Source organism: Lissotriton vulgaris, chromosome 3_1 (genome assembly GCF_964263255.1).
Source record: "Lissotriton vulgaris chromosome 3_1, aLisVul1.2, whole genome shotgun sequence".
In the NCBI taxonomy this organism is placed as follows: domain Eukaryota; kingdom Metazoa; phylum Chordata; class Amphibia; order Caudata; family Salamandridae; genus Lissotriton; species Lissotriton vulgaris.
The window spans coordinates 938,475,184-938,493,059 of NC_141689.1; the positions used below are offsets into that span (position 1 = coordinate 938,475,184).

A 17,876-nucleotide genomic window follows, 5' to 3' on the forward strand; every position below is an offset into this window, starting at 1 on the left:
AAGATGCTTGACAGTACAAGATTTGCTGTTTTACTCTAGTAATATGTGAAAATAAACGTGAATAACAAAATTAATGTATAGTAATCTGCTTCAAAAATAAAAATGTGCGAAATGTTCTTTTTAGTGGTACTTAATATTGACATGTAACTTCTGGAGAAGAGAATAATGAGTGAATTTACTAAAAAACGGAATTATTCATATTAACGCGTGTTTTACATTAATCATAACGTGGTAATGATTTAACAAGTTTTCATGTAGGCCTCAAAATGCTTCTTTTTCCTAATTTAGAAAAGCAGAAACTAGCTGAAGCAGTAATTTCAGGTGATATGAGAACTTTTTCGAGGGTTTCTTTTTATGCTTATGAACAATAGGTCCTTTTCTGATTCAGCAACACTTTTGACAGAAATGTATCAATACAATTGCAAACCCACATAGAGCATCTGGGAATGGACAGACAGTGAACAAATATATTTTCTTACTTCAGAGGAAATAATGGAAATTATAAAGTTGTTAAATTGACGATTTGGCAAAAGGATTACGTAATGCTTCCGGATTTCTTAGTGAGGTATTGATCTAACCATGAGCAGCGCACCGTGGACAACAATGGAAGCCATAACATGCGATGGAACTGATACTTTGTGGGCGTAAACAGAGAACTTTTGAAAGTATAATTGCCCCCATGGAGGAGGAGTGGGTACTGGTTATCATTTTCAATGTACTTGCCTGGCATGCTGTCAGACTGAACTTTGATTTCTTTCCCTATGCCAAACCCATTCGCACTGAACTTTTTGAACTGACTCAACCTGTACTTTGACGGCTGGTAAAGTGAGCAGGTATAACTCTTCAGCTGGAGAGTTTATGGACTCATTCCTGTGACTCCTTATGCTTCTACTCTGCATATTTGGTTTGTACAACCTAAATGCTGAACTTGACTTTACCATATGTCTCCCTCTCTCTCTTATCCCCTATGTGATCAGCAAATGTCTACTTTCTGAATCTGTATGACATTGTGTGATAAATTGTACTAAATGATTTCTATAAACAAAAGCTTAAATGTGATTTGTGTTTCTTGACCATTCAAACTGAGGCTTTGATAAACGATATACATGAGTAATTCTATTGTATTTAAGTCATTCTTGGTGTCAAATTTCCTGTCGTACGTTTTATTATTTAATGTCTATAGAAAGGTTGCTTGTTGTCAGCATGAATTTGGCATTTTCATATTCCAGGTCCTCATATTAATTTGCCACATGTTCTCTTAATATCCAAGTTCCAGTTAGATCACATAAAAGATCCATTGGAGGATCTATGGTTGTTTAGTGTTTTGATATGGGTCCAGAGAGGAAACTGTCAAAGAATTTATGGAATGACGTTAGTATATGAAAATAATTTGCTTAGCTTCCGCTAGATCACCTTCCTGTGGCAGAAGCATAGTTGTCCATTTTGCTTGTTACACCATAAGTAAAAGTAATAACTCCACAAGAGACATATCACCTTTGGAGAATCTACCCTACATTAAATGAAAACAAACCTTCAATTGCATTACTGAGTAATCAAACATTTACTAATTCTTTTAATGTACTTTGAGGAAGTAATTAGGGTTGTATGGTTAAGTCAAATGCCAAATATTGTTCTTAAACATTGCAAAGAGATTGTATAACAGAGAAACTTGCGTGCCCCAAAACCTCATGCCTGTTGTTGTGCCACAATATTTGTTTAATCAAGATGTAAGAGAGAGAACAACCGTCCATGTCAAAATACAAGATTGTTCTATTTATCTATGTATCTATTTTAATATACATTACATTCATGAACAAAGGGATTCAATAAGGAATACTGTACATAATATTAAAGAAGGTAAATTAAACTAAGACTAGTGTTTACAAAGAAAGGCGATTTATGTTTTACTGGGCAATGCTATTACACTGTGACTAACATGACACGTATTCCATTATAAAATGCAGGTCTTTATGCAAAGGTCTTTGCACGAAATGGGGGAGGAAGTTAGGTGGCCCAGAGGTCTGAAAACTGAAGCGGTGAGCCTTGACAGCTAACTTGAAGGAGGGTGAGGTGTATCAGCACATAGTTTGAATGTGATGATATTGTATTGAAAATGTGCTAGAGATTTGAAGGATCTGAATTTTTAGTGGAATTATATTGATTTGGGAAAGGAAGTGAAGCTTTGCAGAGTGTGCCATAAGTGTGTGACATGACAGAAGAGCTAAAGCGGCTGTTTTAAATATTTGGATGGGATGTTAGTTAGATACCCTTCACTTGTGGACAGACAGCTGACATAGTAATTATAGGCAGAGGGGTGTGTGTCTAGTAAGACTTAAGAAGTCAATGTTGGGTGGCACAGTTGATATCCGTAGGTACAAAAATGGGACTATGTAACCTTACATGAAATTCCATGATCTTGATTGAGAGTACATCCAAGGAACAGCAGACAATGAACTTAAAAGGCTGAAGGGGTTAGTTCAAAGATTACTCCCTCTCTCTGTACTCCTTTTCTATACTTATAAAGAATTGATGACATTTAGTCTTACAGGCAGCTAACATTGCCTGAAGTAAATATAACAATAGACGCATTGGAAGTCCATACCTTGCGCTTGTAAGGTTGTGCTGTCCTGATAAACTGTGAGTGCATGGTATTATCAGGGGATCCCAGTCTGCTGTTCATATGGCTGTTGAGCTGAAGATTCCTTTGGGATAAACTGAGTGCCAAGCTTGCTGCAGAGTGATTGCCAACCCCCTAGGTACAAACAGCAAAATGTAAAAATGTGTCTCATTGCTAGAAACTAATATTTCTGTAAACCTATATCAATGAGCAAATGCATAGTCATTTAAACCCAGTGTAATGCATGTTTGCAGAAACAAACCTGACACCATTTAGCCATTACAAAAGCAGCTGAGAATTGAAACACATCTGATGTGTGTACACTCAATTATCCCTTCTGTCGAGAGTGTCTTGTAACATTGTAGTCCAAGCTCCAACCAGGATGGTAGTGATAACACATTTCACCCATCATGACACAGCTGCACTTGCTCTCTCTCACACGCTGTATGATCTTCAAGATCTCTTGTGTAATCTGCAACACTATCAGCTCCAACAAGCATGAATAGGCAGAGATAAAATAAACATCACTGGATGCATTCATGCAACCCATAGCTATGTGCTGGTCGGAGTGGAAATCTTTAGGGTTAGAAAGGCAGGAGAATGAAAACTAACCTTCTATGCTTAAAAAATTGGAAACAGCCTACCCACGCATCTCATATTGGTTCTGACCCACTTGCCCTTAATGTCTTGTGACTTCCTCTTTCAACATATTCCCCGACTGAGATCTGTCAACCTCCATTGTGTCGCTCTGGGTCTTAAAGCACTTCTTTCTTCAAACTACTTTCATTCAATTCCCCATGATTACCCACAACCATTGCCCCTTAGATTCTTGACTGCATTTTCTCATGCCTGATGTTTAAGATGCTCACACAGGCTTATTGTATGTTTTGTTTACATACCTATTTAATAATCTTTTAAAATGTGTCCTATAGACATAGGCATTGCACCAATGCATCACTAAAGCCTAGAAAGCACTTCATAAATGGGAGTGTTTTTTGAATCACAAACAGATACAAGGGTCAGGAGTCAGGAGGTGACCACAAACATACCTTGCGTTTCCTGTAGAGGCTGTTATACAAAACGCGAAAATGTTTACGAGTGTAACTGCTTCGGTATGCTCCACCAATGAGATACTCAATTATTAAACCAACATCAATTAGCGATATCTTGTAGTCTGATGGAAGGGTGCTCTGCAATTGAAAAATTAGCAATATTTTTAATAACCAGGTAGTTTTAGCATTAGAAAACCTATTGGCTATGGCTTATGATACCTAGTTTCTGCTCCTCACTCGCATACATTGCACATCACAACACAAAACACACCTCAATTTTCAACTCTTGGCAAACAACATTCAACTTTGCATGAGCATGCTCTTTACAATGCCTTATCACTTCCCCCAACCGAATGTGCTCACAGCCAGAGAAACCTGTTGATATCTGGAACCTATCCTGATTCGTTGAAAAACACGCTGATCAAACCTCTGCTTAAAAAGCCTAGTCTAGATAAGGAAGAACTAAAAAACTACCGGCCTACAGCTAGTCTCCCTTTTCTAGCGAAAGTCATAGAAAAGGCCATGAATCAGCAGCTGTCGGAATACATAGAAAGTAACAACTTGCTGGATGACACCCAGTTCGGTTTCCGTAAATACCACGGTACGGAAACCGCTCTCATCAAAGCAGCGGATGACATCAGAATCATCCGAGACCAAGGAGGAACAGCACTGCTGGTCCTCCTAGATCTCTCGGCAGCTTTCGACACGGTCGACCACAAGATCTTGGTCGACCGTGTTGAAAAGATAGGTATTCAGTTCACTGCGAGAGACCTACTTGCTTCTTTCTTGGCCAACAGAACCCAGGCGGTCACATTAGGTCCTTTCCAATCGGCCAATCTGTCGCTACCGTGTGGGGTCCCTCAAGGCTCATCCCTAAGTCCGACACTATTTAACATATATGTGTCGGACCTTGCTAGTGTCATCAAAGCACACGGGATGAGCCTAACCTCATACGCAGACGACACCCAACTGGTGCTGGCCATAAAGGGAGATGGGAAAGAGGTGGCAGCAAGGTTCCAAAAGGGAATGATTGCTATTGGCGAGTGGATGGCAAGAAATTGCCTGAAGCTCAATTCCGATAAAACGGAGGTGGTTATCTTTGGCACCCTCTCGCCAGTCTGGTCGGCAGCCTGGTTGCCATCCACTTTCGGCACTCCACCTTGCCCCACCTCCAAGGTTAGAAACCTAGGAGTCACATTTGATGACCAGCTCAATTTTATGGCTCATGCAAATAAGGTGGCAGCCACTGCCCATTTCATACTCAGATTGATAAGGAAAATCCTACCTTTTCTACCAGATACGGCCGCCAAGACTTTAGTTACCTCTCTGGTCTTGACATCATTAGACTACTGCAATGGACTTTTTCTTAATGCACAAAATAGAGTCACCAAAAAGCTGCAGACTGTTCAGAACGCGGCTGCACGTTTGCTGTCCAAAAAACCTAAATTTGTGCCCATCTCGGATACCTTAAAAAGCTACCATTGGCTAACCGTCCAAAACAGGATAAAGTTCAAATCATTGTGCACAGTCTACAAAATACTGCAGGATCAAGGACCTCGCTTCCTTAAAGATCAGCTAATACTCTACAACCCGGTCAGAACACTTCGATCCACATCACTCAACCAACTAGTGGTCCCACGCAGCAGAACAGTCTCCTGGGGCGATCGCCGCTTCCTAGTTGCGGCTCCTAAAATCTGGAATACTCTGCCACACCATATAAAAACAAGCCCCTCACTCCTTCAGTTCCGGAAAAAACTGAAGACGTGGCTATTTAACCAGTAAATACAGCTCTCGAGTCCACTTCCTCTTCTACTTAGGGAGAGACATTATTGCAGTCTAGCGCCGAGACGCCCACGGGTAATTGTTCGCGCTCTATAAATGTCAGAAAATAAATAAATAAAATAAATAAATAATGCTTGTATCAGTCTTAAAATAAGCTGCTAATATATATTCTAGCTTAGGGGAGGCTCTTCCACTAAGGCGGAGGAGCGTCGCCCCACTGCTCTAAGAGCAGGAAAACCTTAATGATAATATCATCATTAATATCATTTTATTTTCGTCGGTTCGGGGCTGTCTTAGGGCGAAGCTAGTGGTACAGGGGGAGGAGCGGTTTGCACACTCCAAGTATGCATGACGGTTTGGGCCGGCCAAACAGTCCATGGCATTTTGCATGTTCCTCACCAGGCTGGAATACACAACCTGGTGAGGAACATGCACAGGCTCCCACTCCCTGTCTGAGCGGTGAACCACTGTGCTCAGACCAATCACAACGCGGCAGTGCAGCATTATGATTAGTTTAGGGGAGGCTGGGTGCTTCCTGCTCCAGGTCTCACTGGAGAAGTAGACACAGCGGTGAAGAGACGGTCACGGCAGCTGTGAGGAGGTAAGGTTTTTCTTTTTATTCTGTCCCATACCCCTCTAAGCCCTTGATCCTCACCCTTCATTCCTTGACAACCGATACTGATTATAGCATCACCTCCCATGCTCATTAATCAAACACAACCAACAGACTACTTCTTTCCCTAAAATTTCAGAACAATGTGTCACCAGTCTGCCTAAAACCAGTGCCAATGAATGTCTTTTCAGTCAAGTAGCAAATACCACTGCTAAAGATTGCAGGAATCGCTGTTAGCATGAGCTGAGAGCCATTTTGTTCTTGGCAGCCATTTTAGTTAGCCATGTGCTCGCCATGTGCTTTCTCCCTCTTCCAGAGCCTTGCACATGCTCAGAAAGGCCTAGCTAGTAGAATGCACCTGTTCCTAGTGTAGAACTGGCAGGCTATTCTTACTGATGTGTTCAGTTTAGTCTCCCCTCCCACTTTGTTGAGCAAGCAAATTTTGTATACCCATATTAGTCAATACCCATGATTGTATGTGCCAGGACCTCCCCTTGGTTTATGCTGACTATTTGACAAATGCATATATAAGGCCCCTGTTCTCTGTACTACTTAGACTGTCTCCTACAGTGGCCTGAGGGTACCGTATGAGGCAGTCTCCCTCATGTGAGGTTAATGAAAATGTTATTTTCATATTACAGCTTCCGTGCCAATATCTTCTTTGTTGGTTTAAGGACCAGATGCATCAGTGAACCCCTTAGAAGGTTTCTATTTCTTCACCACTATTGTGCATTGTTATCTACAGAATGTATCAAAAAGTATTTGTCACCCCCAGCCATTTATGATACCACCAGTTTTGCAAAAACACACACATTGTCCACATTGGTCAAAGGGTGGGCAGAATTTGCGTAGTTGCTCTATGCAAAGCTCCACGAAACGGTAAAAAATCTCCACGAGCATGAAAAAGTTCAGCGAACATGCGGAATTGCTTGTGCCGCCCATTCGCAATGCTTTTTTTCCTGTTCATGAATGCTGTTTGCGTGCTTGGGGAGGAATATCTCACGTACACGCATTTTGAAAGCGCAAACAAGCAAAAAATTATGCGAAGCTGCGGATCGCGGAAATTTTGGAAATTCCGCGTTTCCCGCAAAAGTGAAATTCTGCAAATTCCGCAAGCAGAATGGAATTTACCACCCAGGCCTAATAATTATCCTGTTTTGCTATCACATGCGGATAGTAGTTCACGGGTCACAGCACCCAAGATGATAGCATAAAAAATATCTCTAAAACAAAGAAAAGAAGCTATGTGTGCCATAACTGAAAATGAGTGTCTGGATTCTGCCAGACACTCATTTTACATTTCTTGTTCTCATTAAGTTCTATTGATAAAAGGCCATGTTTCCCGATCCACATGTAGAAAAAACGGAGACTCAAACCCAGTAACCATGGTCCCATATTAAACACATTTTCACAGCTCCACAGCTCCACAATGCTATATGCTGCCAATGTATTTGTGCAAATAAGGCCCTGGTGCTGAAATTAAACAATTAAACTATTGTCAGTGGAGGTGAAAAGATGCCAGAAATGAGGAATAAACTCAGGGGAGTGGGGAGTGGCCTATCCGATCAAGATGGTGGACGCACTTTGAGTGTGCTCCCGGTCATTCCTGCCATCCTGCGTTATCCGGACCGATGTGTGCTGCCCGGACACTGGGGATGCATATGGGGGCCGTGAAGACTGGCTGGACGGAGATCAAGCTGCCTCTAGTATGCCTAGAGATTCAGTTAAACTCTCAAAGATCTGGAGGCCTAATGCCTCCCAGGCCCACAGCTTCAAAGCCTGCAAGTGTGGAGCAACGAGGTGCCCTGGATGCCGGGTGAAATGTTGCCGAGACCAGGAGAGCAGTCCCCTTCCTCTGCTGTGGCTGAATAGAGGGATCAGTTGTCAGGGACTTGTGTGGCCTGGCCTCCCTGGGGATCGCGCATGCAAGGAGAACTTGGAGAAGTCGGGCAGAGACCCTGACCCTACCACCCTAGAGACAGAAGTGAAAGCAGCCAAGAGTTGTGGGCATTGGACTAACTTGACTATTGACTGGGGACTATGCAGTGGGCGGCTGCTGTCCGGGCAAATCGGGATGCAGACCACCTATACCTGAGATCATGGCCTGACATAGGGAGAGCTGCATGTAAGACATTGGATTGTTGGATGACTGGGTGTGAGTTCTGATCAAGCAGCACCCACTTATCCTTGTCAGGGCAAGCACAAGCAAACCCCAAATAAGCTGGTGCACAACCCCTTGGTAGCTTGGCACAGAGCAGTCAGGCTTAATTCTTAGGCAATGTGTAAAGTATTTGTACAGCACCTCAAATGGTAATAAAGTGAAAAACACCACTCAAAAAGGATCCCATGCCAAGTTAGAAATGTTGCGCTATTTTTAATAAATAAAACAAGTCCAAAATGAAAAAATTCAATCACTAGAAATATAGAGAGGGCAATTTAAAGGATTTCAGTAAAAATAGTGCCAAAAAGATGCCAACTTTGGATGTCTGGTCACGCCGGACTGGGATGCAAGTCACAAGTTCAGGCCGATGGCTATGGAGCGCAGTTAGGCCTGCTAAACAGAGTACCTTAAATCCTGGTTTGCGGCACACTGCGAGGATCCGCGCCAAAGCTGTGTCACGCAGTCAAGGTGGTGCATTTGTTCCGAGGTGAGGCAATGTGAGGTCCTGCATCATCATTGAGGATTCAGTCATCAAGAACTTGCGATGCGAAGTCCAGCATCGAGGATCCGTTGTGCAGTTGGGTGGTGCTTCCGTTCTGAGGAGCTGCAATGCTGTGATGCAGAGTCTAGCATTGTCATCGAGACTGACATCAACGAGGGATGTGAGGGCCTGTGCTAAGGATGTGTCACCCAGCAGTGGTTCTGAAGAGGCTGTGGGCTGAGGCAATGTGGGTCTTTGCAATGGGTCCAATCCACGCAGCAGTGGAGATGTGTCGATTCTGCTCAGGATTGGCCGCACAGCCTGAGGAGATGCATTGATTCGGCTGGGTCCACAGAGGCTGACAGAGCACCTTAGGCCTACTGCCAAGGGTCCAGGACTGAAGTGGCACCACTTGGCATGGTAGACTCACAGATGGCAGAGTCCAGGTGCTGGGTTAATGGTTGTTGGAGCCTTCTGTCCCTGAGGCTCAAATGAGCCTAGCCCTTGGAGTCACTTTGGGGTCCTGGGTTCAACAGATGCCCTTCCAGTCATTCAAACCCAGGCAAGAGGGCAGCAGGCAGGCAGCAGGTAAGCAAAGTAGAGCAGCAGTCCTTCAGAGCAGCAGTCCAGCAGAGTAACCGTCCTTACAGCAGCACAGCATTCCTACTACCTTTGAAGTGCATAGGTGCCCTGCCTTCCTTGCCCTGGCTCCAGACTATCTATTTGGGGTATGCAGCCCTTTTTGGGGAGGCAGGACATCTCCTATTCAAGTGTGTGTGGGGGGGGGCTGTGCCCAGCTCCTCCCTCCCATCCTGCCAGTGATGGCCCATCCAGACACACCTAAGCTCCCTATTGCGAGTGGTTGTTTAGGAGGAATACACAATGCCCAACTGTCAACTCCACCCACTTGGGTGACCCAGAAACAGGCTGCAGGCACCAAAAGTCTAAGGTAGGAAAAATGCCAACTTTCTAAAAGTGTTTTTTTCCGAATTGTAATTTAAAATCCCACTGCACCATAAGATAGAATTTTTCATTACAACTTCCAAGATACAAAAAGAGAACTGGTTACATATTCCCATTTGGAAATTACAGCTAATTAATTATTGTAAGTTAACTCCCATGTTATCCTATGGGACAGGTAGGCCTTGCAGTAGTGAAAAACAAATGTTTCTCACTATCAGGATATGTAAAACTAAAATGTACATGTCCCACTTTGTTTCTCAGTAACTGCACACAAACAGAGGCTGCAATGGCAGGCCTGAGACATTCTTAAAGTGCTACTTAAATGGGTGGCACAATCTATGCTGAAGACCCACTAGTAACATTTAATTTACAGATCTTGGGCATAGGTAGGGCCACCTTACTAGGGACTTAGAAGTAAATTAATCATGCTAATCGGGTATAAGACAATTGTACCATGTTTTAAGAAGTGAGCACCAGCACTTTAGCACTGGTTAACAGTGGTAAAATCCAGAAAAAATAAAGTCAGCAAACAGGAGGATTGATGGCAAAAAATTAGGAGGAAAGTCACACCAAGGATGCCAGGTGTAACACTGCTGAAGAGCTACTGGACTCCCCACTGGGAGGATTGACCCCCCACCATCCCCTTCTGTTGACTCCGTCCTCACAATTAGGTAAGACAGACGGACTGGGGTGGTTTCACACTGACTGTGCCTTTGCGCAGTGGCATACCTGTGCGAGGAGCCGTGCTCACCCACCTGTTGGTCCAGCCCGGCTCCTATGGGGATGGGGCTTCCTCAGTAGGGGGAGTGCAGATTTGAAGTTCTTTATTCACTTGGCCGGAAAGCACAGAGCAATCTACATGCCCAGGAGACACCAACTTTACCCTGTTCTAAAATGCCAGACAATCCTGCGTTCTCATGCTGCCCTCCTCTCCTAGGGCAAGCAGACCAAGTGAGGACCACCTTCATTGCATCCCTATGGCCCTAATTTCAAGTCTGCGTCTGGTGGGTTGCATACACTGCATCATGAGGATTGACAAATGGCCATCGATGCACGCCCAAACTGAGATGCACAGATTTACCATTAACCATGCTAGGAACCATGCGAGGAAGTGCAGCGGGAAATTACTAGCCTTCCCCCGGACAAGGCCCCTGGTATGGAGAGACTCACAGCAGCCTTTTATACAGAATACTCCAACATTTTAGTTCCCCAACTGCTGGAGGTCTACTGGGATGCCTGAGAAGTAGGCTCGCTCCACCCTTCTATGCGAGAAGCTGTAATTTTCACATTCCTCAAACCTGATAAGCCAGCTGACCAGTTTGATTCCTATAGGCCCCTATCACTCATCAATATTGATAACAAAATATTTGCAGAGGTATTAGCGAACAGGTTGCAGCTCCTGCTGCCGGTAATGATCAGGCCCGACCAATCTGGGTTTATATCAGGCCGATTCACAGCAGACAACCTCCGCACCATGTTCCCAGTAATGCACTATCTACACCCCCACATTACAGTGCTGGCAGCCTTGTTTGATGCGACTAAGGCATTCGATACATTGGCATGGGGTTTCTTGTTCCCACTCCTGGTCAGAATGGGCCTCAGCCCCATCTTCCTTGCACAGATATGACTCTTACACATTCCCCACTGCCCGGTTACGCCTTAACGGGCAGGTATCAGAGCCCTTTCCGGTCAGCAGGGACATGCTGCAGGGATGCCTCCTCTCACCCCTGCTCTTTGCCAATGCAATGGAGCCCCTAGCTGCAGAAATTTGGCAACAGCATGCAAACTGGGGGGTAGGATTCACAACTCAAAGCTTCACTGTGTCACTATATGCGGACGACGTCACTCTCTATGTAAGTCAGCCAGAACACAACATCTCCCCACTAATCCGTGAACTCATACGCTTTGGAGGCTTATCCACGGTTCAGATTAATTGGGCCAAATCAATACTTCTTCCACTAATGGAAGCCACAGTTCCATTTCCTGTAGAATATCCCCTTCAGTGGGCAACGGCGTCAGTTAAATATCTAGGAATCTACATTAGCAGATATCTAAACGAGCTGTGGCAGGCCAATTTTGACAGAACGATGGCATGGCTTTAAGATCGCATTCCCATATGGACAAAGCTCCCACTGTCCTTGGCGGGCCGAATTGCCATAGCGAAGATGATGGTATTACCAAAATTTCTTTACCTATTTATAAACATTCCCGCCCCGATCACACATGCCTTCTTCAATCTCATTGCACTGGTCTGGGCAGGACAACAACCTCAGGTTAAATATGAATTGCTGACCTTGCCGCAAACTCTAGGAGGGTTAGGTGCACCTGATCTACATCTGTACGCGCTATGTGCTCAGGCACACTTCCTACATTATTAGATGCATCCCACGCTATTTCAACCACACGTTGCACTAAAGATAGATGCGGTTTCACCATGGTCGCTTTCGACAGCTCTGTTTACTCCATATAAACGGCCAGTGTCAGAAACAGACACTTCACAAAGCATGAGGTGGACATGGGCTGGGCTGGCACGACGTGCAGCCGTCTCCCTCCTTTAGGCCCCATCAATTCCTATAACGAAACACCCTTTAATAACCCCTCAACATGACGGCGGCGCATGCAGCCTCATGAACAGGCTCAATATGCATACCTTCGTAGACCTTTTTCCTGGAGATCAATTCTGCGGCCCTCCGACTCCGCAGCATACATTCAGCATGCCACTAGACACCTTTTCATAATATTAACTGTGAGTGACGTGCCGAGAATTATTCAAAACGTTTCCTGTACCCCGGTGACCCTTTCGGCCCTAGAATATATGTACACCACCACCTCATCCTGGAAACATATTATGTCATTGTATCAAAGCATGCAACGCACCTCGTTGGCAGCGCATACCCCAGCCCGAGTAGCCTGGGTGGAAGACCTCACCCTTCCACTTACAGACGCACACTGGGCATTTTGCTGCGGCCAGCTTCAGTCACTATCCCCAAACTACAGGTTACACCTCATTCACTTTAACTTTTTACATCGCACCTACCGCACTCCAGTACTATTACACTGAATGTGTATATCCCCAGATTCTCAATGTACACAATGTCATGCTGCTTCAGCAGATTTCATTAATCTCGCCTGGCAGTGCCCGGCGTTTGCAGCATACTGCGTCAAGGTTTTTGAAATAGTTGGGAAAATCATACAACTGCAGCTGTCCCCTTCTCCCATAACTGGGCTGCGTGGCAGAGATAACTAGCAGCTCTCACAAACTCACCGCCCTACTGCTCCTCCTTTCCAAATGCAGGGTCACAATGTGCTGGAGTGGCACTCTGGTGCCAAAAACAAGAGACTGGGTAAAGGATATTGCTTATTGACATGAACAAATGTCTACTTATTGGGACATAATGCCTCAGAGATCTCGCCCAAAGACATTTCGGAGCCCTTTATCAGTTATATTCATGAACAAGAACCGACATCCAACCCATGAGGCCCTTTGGTTAATTGATCCTGAGAGCAAACGTTTTTGCCTAAAAGTTAATGATGTTTATCACGATGTTGAATATAAGTGCGTCACTTTTGTAATTGCCAAGTCATTATAAATGATATGTATTAATGTACATGATTTCCAACAATTATAAATAAAGTTGAATAAAAACCATGCTACGAGTGCAGGACCTAAGGGGGATGTCTCTTTGCATCAACGCCTGATGGAACCCACTGACCATGCCAACATTTTTAAGGCCATACAAGAATCTCGGGAGGCGGTAGAAACCAAGATTGGTTAAAATAGAAACTCATTCTTCAGGACCTTCGGAATATGGCTCACAGAGTTACCAAAGCAGGAGGGAGTCTTCACAGTGGAAGAGGACATAGCCTCCCTCAAGTCCAAAGCAGTCAAGCTGTTGTTCCTCACCTCCACTCTTGAAAAATGCACTGAAGACGTGGAAAATAGATTATGGTGCAACAATCTGTGATTTGTGAGCTTTCTGGAGGAATCAGAAGCCTCTGATCCTGCAGACTTCCTGCAGGACTGGCTACATTCATGGCTACCTAAGGGCATTCTTTCGCAGTGGTTCGTGACTGAGAGGGCATCCGGATCGTTTGCCCCATGCTCTCTCCCTGGCGCACCCCCACTGATTGCCAAGATCCTCAATTATCGTGACACAGACTCCATCCTTCGTGAGGCACGCTAAGCTAAGACACTAACATTATAAGTGTCTCGCATTACAATATTCCAGACAACAACTGAGGTCCTTCAGCCTTAAATATATACTCATCTTCCTCAAGGGGATTCACAATAGCCAAACAGACTTCTTTGACACTCCAGAGAAAGAATGGGAGGGAGCAGCTGAAAGACCATCCTCAAGATGCCCTAAAGTGGATCCCAGCGCTTTCCTGAGATTGAGATCCTCCATGCGGCTTTAACCCCCAAGACCTAAACCACGCCAGTGCATTAAATCTCATAGGACATGCAGACAATCTATGGGCTCCTTGGATTCCTCCTTCACAGAGGCCCATCCATGTAACAGCTCGCCTTGAGAGCGCCAGGGAACTGTTTCACCACGAGAGGGGTTCGACCCTGGAGATATCACAATATGCAAATCTATTGACAAGCAAGCATGCGATTCACAAACAGCGCCCTTAAGTCTTATTCAGACGAGCAGCGCTGGTGCAATCTACAAGGATCCACTCATTTCAGGGAAGCCACTTTCAGCAACACCTTTAAACTTTCTACTTTTTGGTTGAATGTTAGCTCTGGGTGTTCTAGGGTGACAGATGCTTCAAGGGAGCAAGTATGCAGCGGACGAGCGCAGCGGGAGCGCCGTTTGCGCGCCGAAGGCGCGCCTAAGGCAAGCCCGTCTGCGCCCGTCCGCGCTCGACCCGGATCAAGGCCAGAACCTATGTCGGATCCAGCTCCCACAAGGGTAAGCTATTCCCGCCGAAACATCCTTAGTCTTAGACCCTCTCATGATAGCACCTGTAATTATGTTCATGATTTAGAAGGACCCTTTACGAGCTGTACTAACTGCTACCCAGTTCAGTTACAACTCCCTAAACCCCCAATCCCCCCCCAGGCCTAAAACTAGCCGCACTAAATTGCAGGTCCCTACCCATGCATGCCCTGCTTATTAATCATCTTATAGTAGACCATGACTTAGATATACTGTTTCTTACAGAAACGTGGATTACCGACCATTCGGATGCGGATATAGTCATGGCCCTTCCTCCGGGCTTTCTTATTCAGTCCCAACCCCGCCCCTCCGGTAGAGGTGGTGGATTAGCCATCATTCACCGGGACTACTTTTCGTGCAGAGCTAACGATGCCCAAATCTTGGATGCTGAAAGCTGCCTGTTCACCATCCAGCTGGCCCCGACAAGTTCGCTGTCTGGCCTTCTGATATATCGTCCCCCGGGCCACCATGGCCCTTTTGCGGTAGCTCTCCTTGAAGCCATATCATCTCTAGCCCATCTTACCTCTAATTTCTCTATTCTAGGAGACCTGAACATACATTTTGACGATCCTCTAGACACAGGGGCAGTTGATTTGATCAATGACCTGGCAGCCTATGACATCCACCTGACTAACTCCGGAGCCACACATAATAAGGGACATCTGCTGGATCCAGTGTTTAGTAATATCCACTCTCTGGTTACCAAAGAGTCCCTCCCCCTCCCTTGGACGGACTACTTCATGGTCACTTTCCACCTACCAGGGGTATTTAGGAAACCACACAAACTAGCTACATATACCAGGGACAGAACATGGGCCAGACTTTCGGCGGAAGACTGGACCAGAGCCCTTAACTCTTCGACTCCTACCCTTCCGGCTGACTCGGACATTGCCGACAAACAGTTCAGGACATGGATCTCCACTTCTCTCGATTCCATCCTCCCTTTAAAAAATCGTGAGGAGAAAAATGGGAAAATGGGCTCTGCCCCTTGGTATACCCCCGAACTCAGATCTCTCCGCAAAGAGTGCAAAAGAGCAGAGAGACTCTGGAGAAAGGACTGGCTCCATGCCAGTAAGGACGCCTATCGCAGATCGGTGAGAGTCTATAAATTTTCCTTAAAGCTCGCTAAAGCCACCCATTATGATGCCAGAATAAAAAATTCCTCCAACTCGGCGAGAGAATCTTATCTCATAGCCAAAGAATTGCTTAAAATCCCAGTTCCTTCCTCTTCGCACCCACCCTCTGCGGACAGAAGCAACGAACTGGCTATCTACTTCAATTCAAAAATTGCTCGAATACTAGCCTCCCTTCCACCTCCTAGTCCATCTCTCAACACGGACAAAGTGGTGACCATCAACACTATGGGTAACAGCCTACATCCTCAATTGGTCACATTTAGAGCAATATCCTTGGATGAAGTAGTCTCAACACTGGCCAAGATGAAAAGCGGCTCTCCTCTTGATCCGGCCCCTGTTAGATTTCTAAAGACAGTGTCCCCTATCATAGCTCCCACTATCATGGAACTTATCAACATCTCCCTCTCACAAGGCTGTGTTCCTCTGAGTTGGAAGAGCGCTGTCGTTAAGGCTCTTTTAAAAAAACCACATTTGGATCCTGCAGATATGGCCAACTACAGACCGATTTCGCTTCTCCCATGCATCAGCAAGATGGCCGAGAAATTGGTTAATGGGCAACTATCCCAGTACCTTGAAACTAACAATCTCTTGCGTCGGTCCCAAACGGGATTCCGACCTGGCCACGGCACGGACACCGCACTCCTCACTGTCATCGAGGAGGCAAGGTGCATTCTGGATTCAGGAGGGTCAGTGGCGGTGATCCTCCTGGACCTCAGTGCAGCCTTTGATACGGTGGACCACCGTGTGCTTCTCCACCGGCTGGCGAGGGCAGGAATCGCGGGTAAGGCGCTCGCTTGGATAGACTCTTTTCTATCAGGCCGTTCATTCCAGGTCTGGGATGGCAGCTCACACTCTGCCCCTCTTCCACTCTCAAGCGGAGTCCCTCAGGGGTCTTCGCTTAGTCCCACCCTGTTTAATGTTTACATGGCCCCTCTTGAAGATGTCATTGCCCCCTACGGGATTAAAACAGTGAGCTATGCGGATGACACGCAACTTGTCGTTTCATTATCTCACCTTGACAACCACCCAGATAACCTATTGAACTGCCTCCAGGACATCCACCTCTGGATGTGCGAGTCATCGCTGAAGCTCAATGGAGCAAAAACTGAAATAATGCTCATGGGCAAGAAATGGACATCTATCCCCTCGTCGGTCTGGCCAGACGTTTTCGGTGAGGTACCAACCCTGAAAAAAGAAATTAAGACACTGGGAGTCTGGCTGGAACCTGAGCTGACCTTGAAGACCCAAGCAGCCAAAACAGCAGGAATCTGTTTTGGACTCATGCGATCCATACGCAAGATCCTCCCTCTTCTTCCCCCCTTATCAAGGAAATTACTGGTACAAGGCCTTATCCTCGCCCGACTGGACTACAGCAACGCCGTCTACCTCGGCGCGCCTGAATCCACCATGGCTAAACTGCAACGCACCCAAAATGCGGCGGCGCGGCTCATTATGAGTCTCCCTTCAAGAGCCCCAGCCAGTCCAGCCCTCAAAGCCCTTCATTGGCTTCCAGTGCGCCAAAGGGTAGAATTCAAGGCTCTATGCACCGCCCATAAACTCATTAACGGTGTAGGCCCTGATGTCCTGGAAGACATGGTCACCCCCTACAAAGCCCCTAGACTTTTGCGCTCGGATAACGAACGCTTGGCCATTGTCCCCAGATTCAGGAAAGCACGCACCGGTGGGCGACGCTTCTCGGTAAAAGCGTCCTCAGGATGGAACTCACTTCCCCGCAGCCTCCGTCTGGAACCCTGTTACCCACTCTTTCGGAAAAGACTGAAAACCTTCCTCTTCCCTAAATAGCACCCCCTACAGTATCCCTTCCCCTTCGGTCTACACTAAATTAACAGCGCGGGGATGCCTTCGGGTCACCAGGCGCTTTATAAATCGCTAAATAAATAAATATGCTGGAGGGATGAGGAGCCTGTTTGTTGGGTATTTTGTTATGAATGTCTTGCTGATCTAATGACACCACACACATGACACTCACAACACGTTGACCTGTGAACACTCCTTATCAGAGCCTGTCAGTCCTCCCAGATCACTGCTGGCTATCCGCTCAAAGATGGGCACCACATATTACGACAACAGTGAACCCATGATGGCTCATACAGCCTTAATCTGGAAT

The 17,876-nt window shown here is 45.8% G+C and overlaps 1 protein-coding gene across 1 annotated transcript in view; it reads right to left on the reverse strand.

The window, feature by feature from the left end:
• Positions 1-17,876, reverse strand: part of TRPM6 (transient receptor potential cation channel subfamily M member 6) — a 720,746-nt gene that overhangs the window by 375,170 nt on the left and 327,700 nt on the right. The window contains exons 14-15 of the mRNA XM_086961279.1: positions 3,667-3,807; positions 2,603-2,752 (exon numbers count right to left, since the gene is read on the reverse strand). Of these exons, the coding sequence (XP_086817405.1) occupies positions 2,603-2,752; positions 3,667-3,807 (291 nt within the window). The remainder of the gene's footprint in view (positions 1-2,602; positions 2,753-3,666; positions 3,808-17,876) is intronic.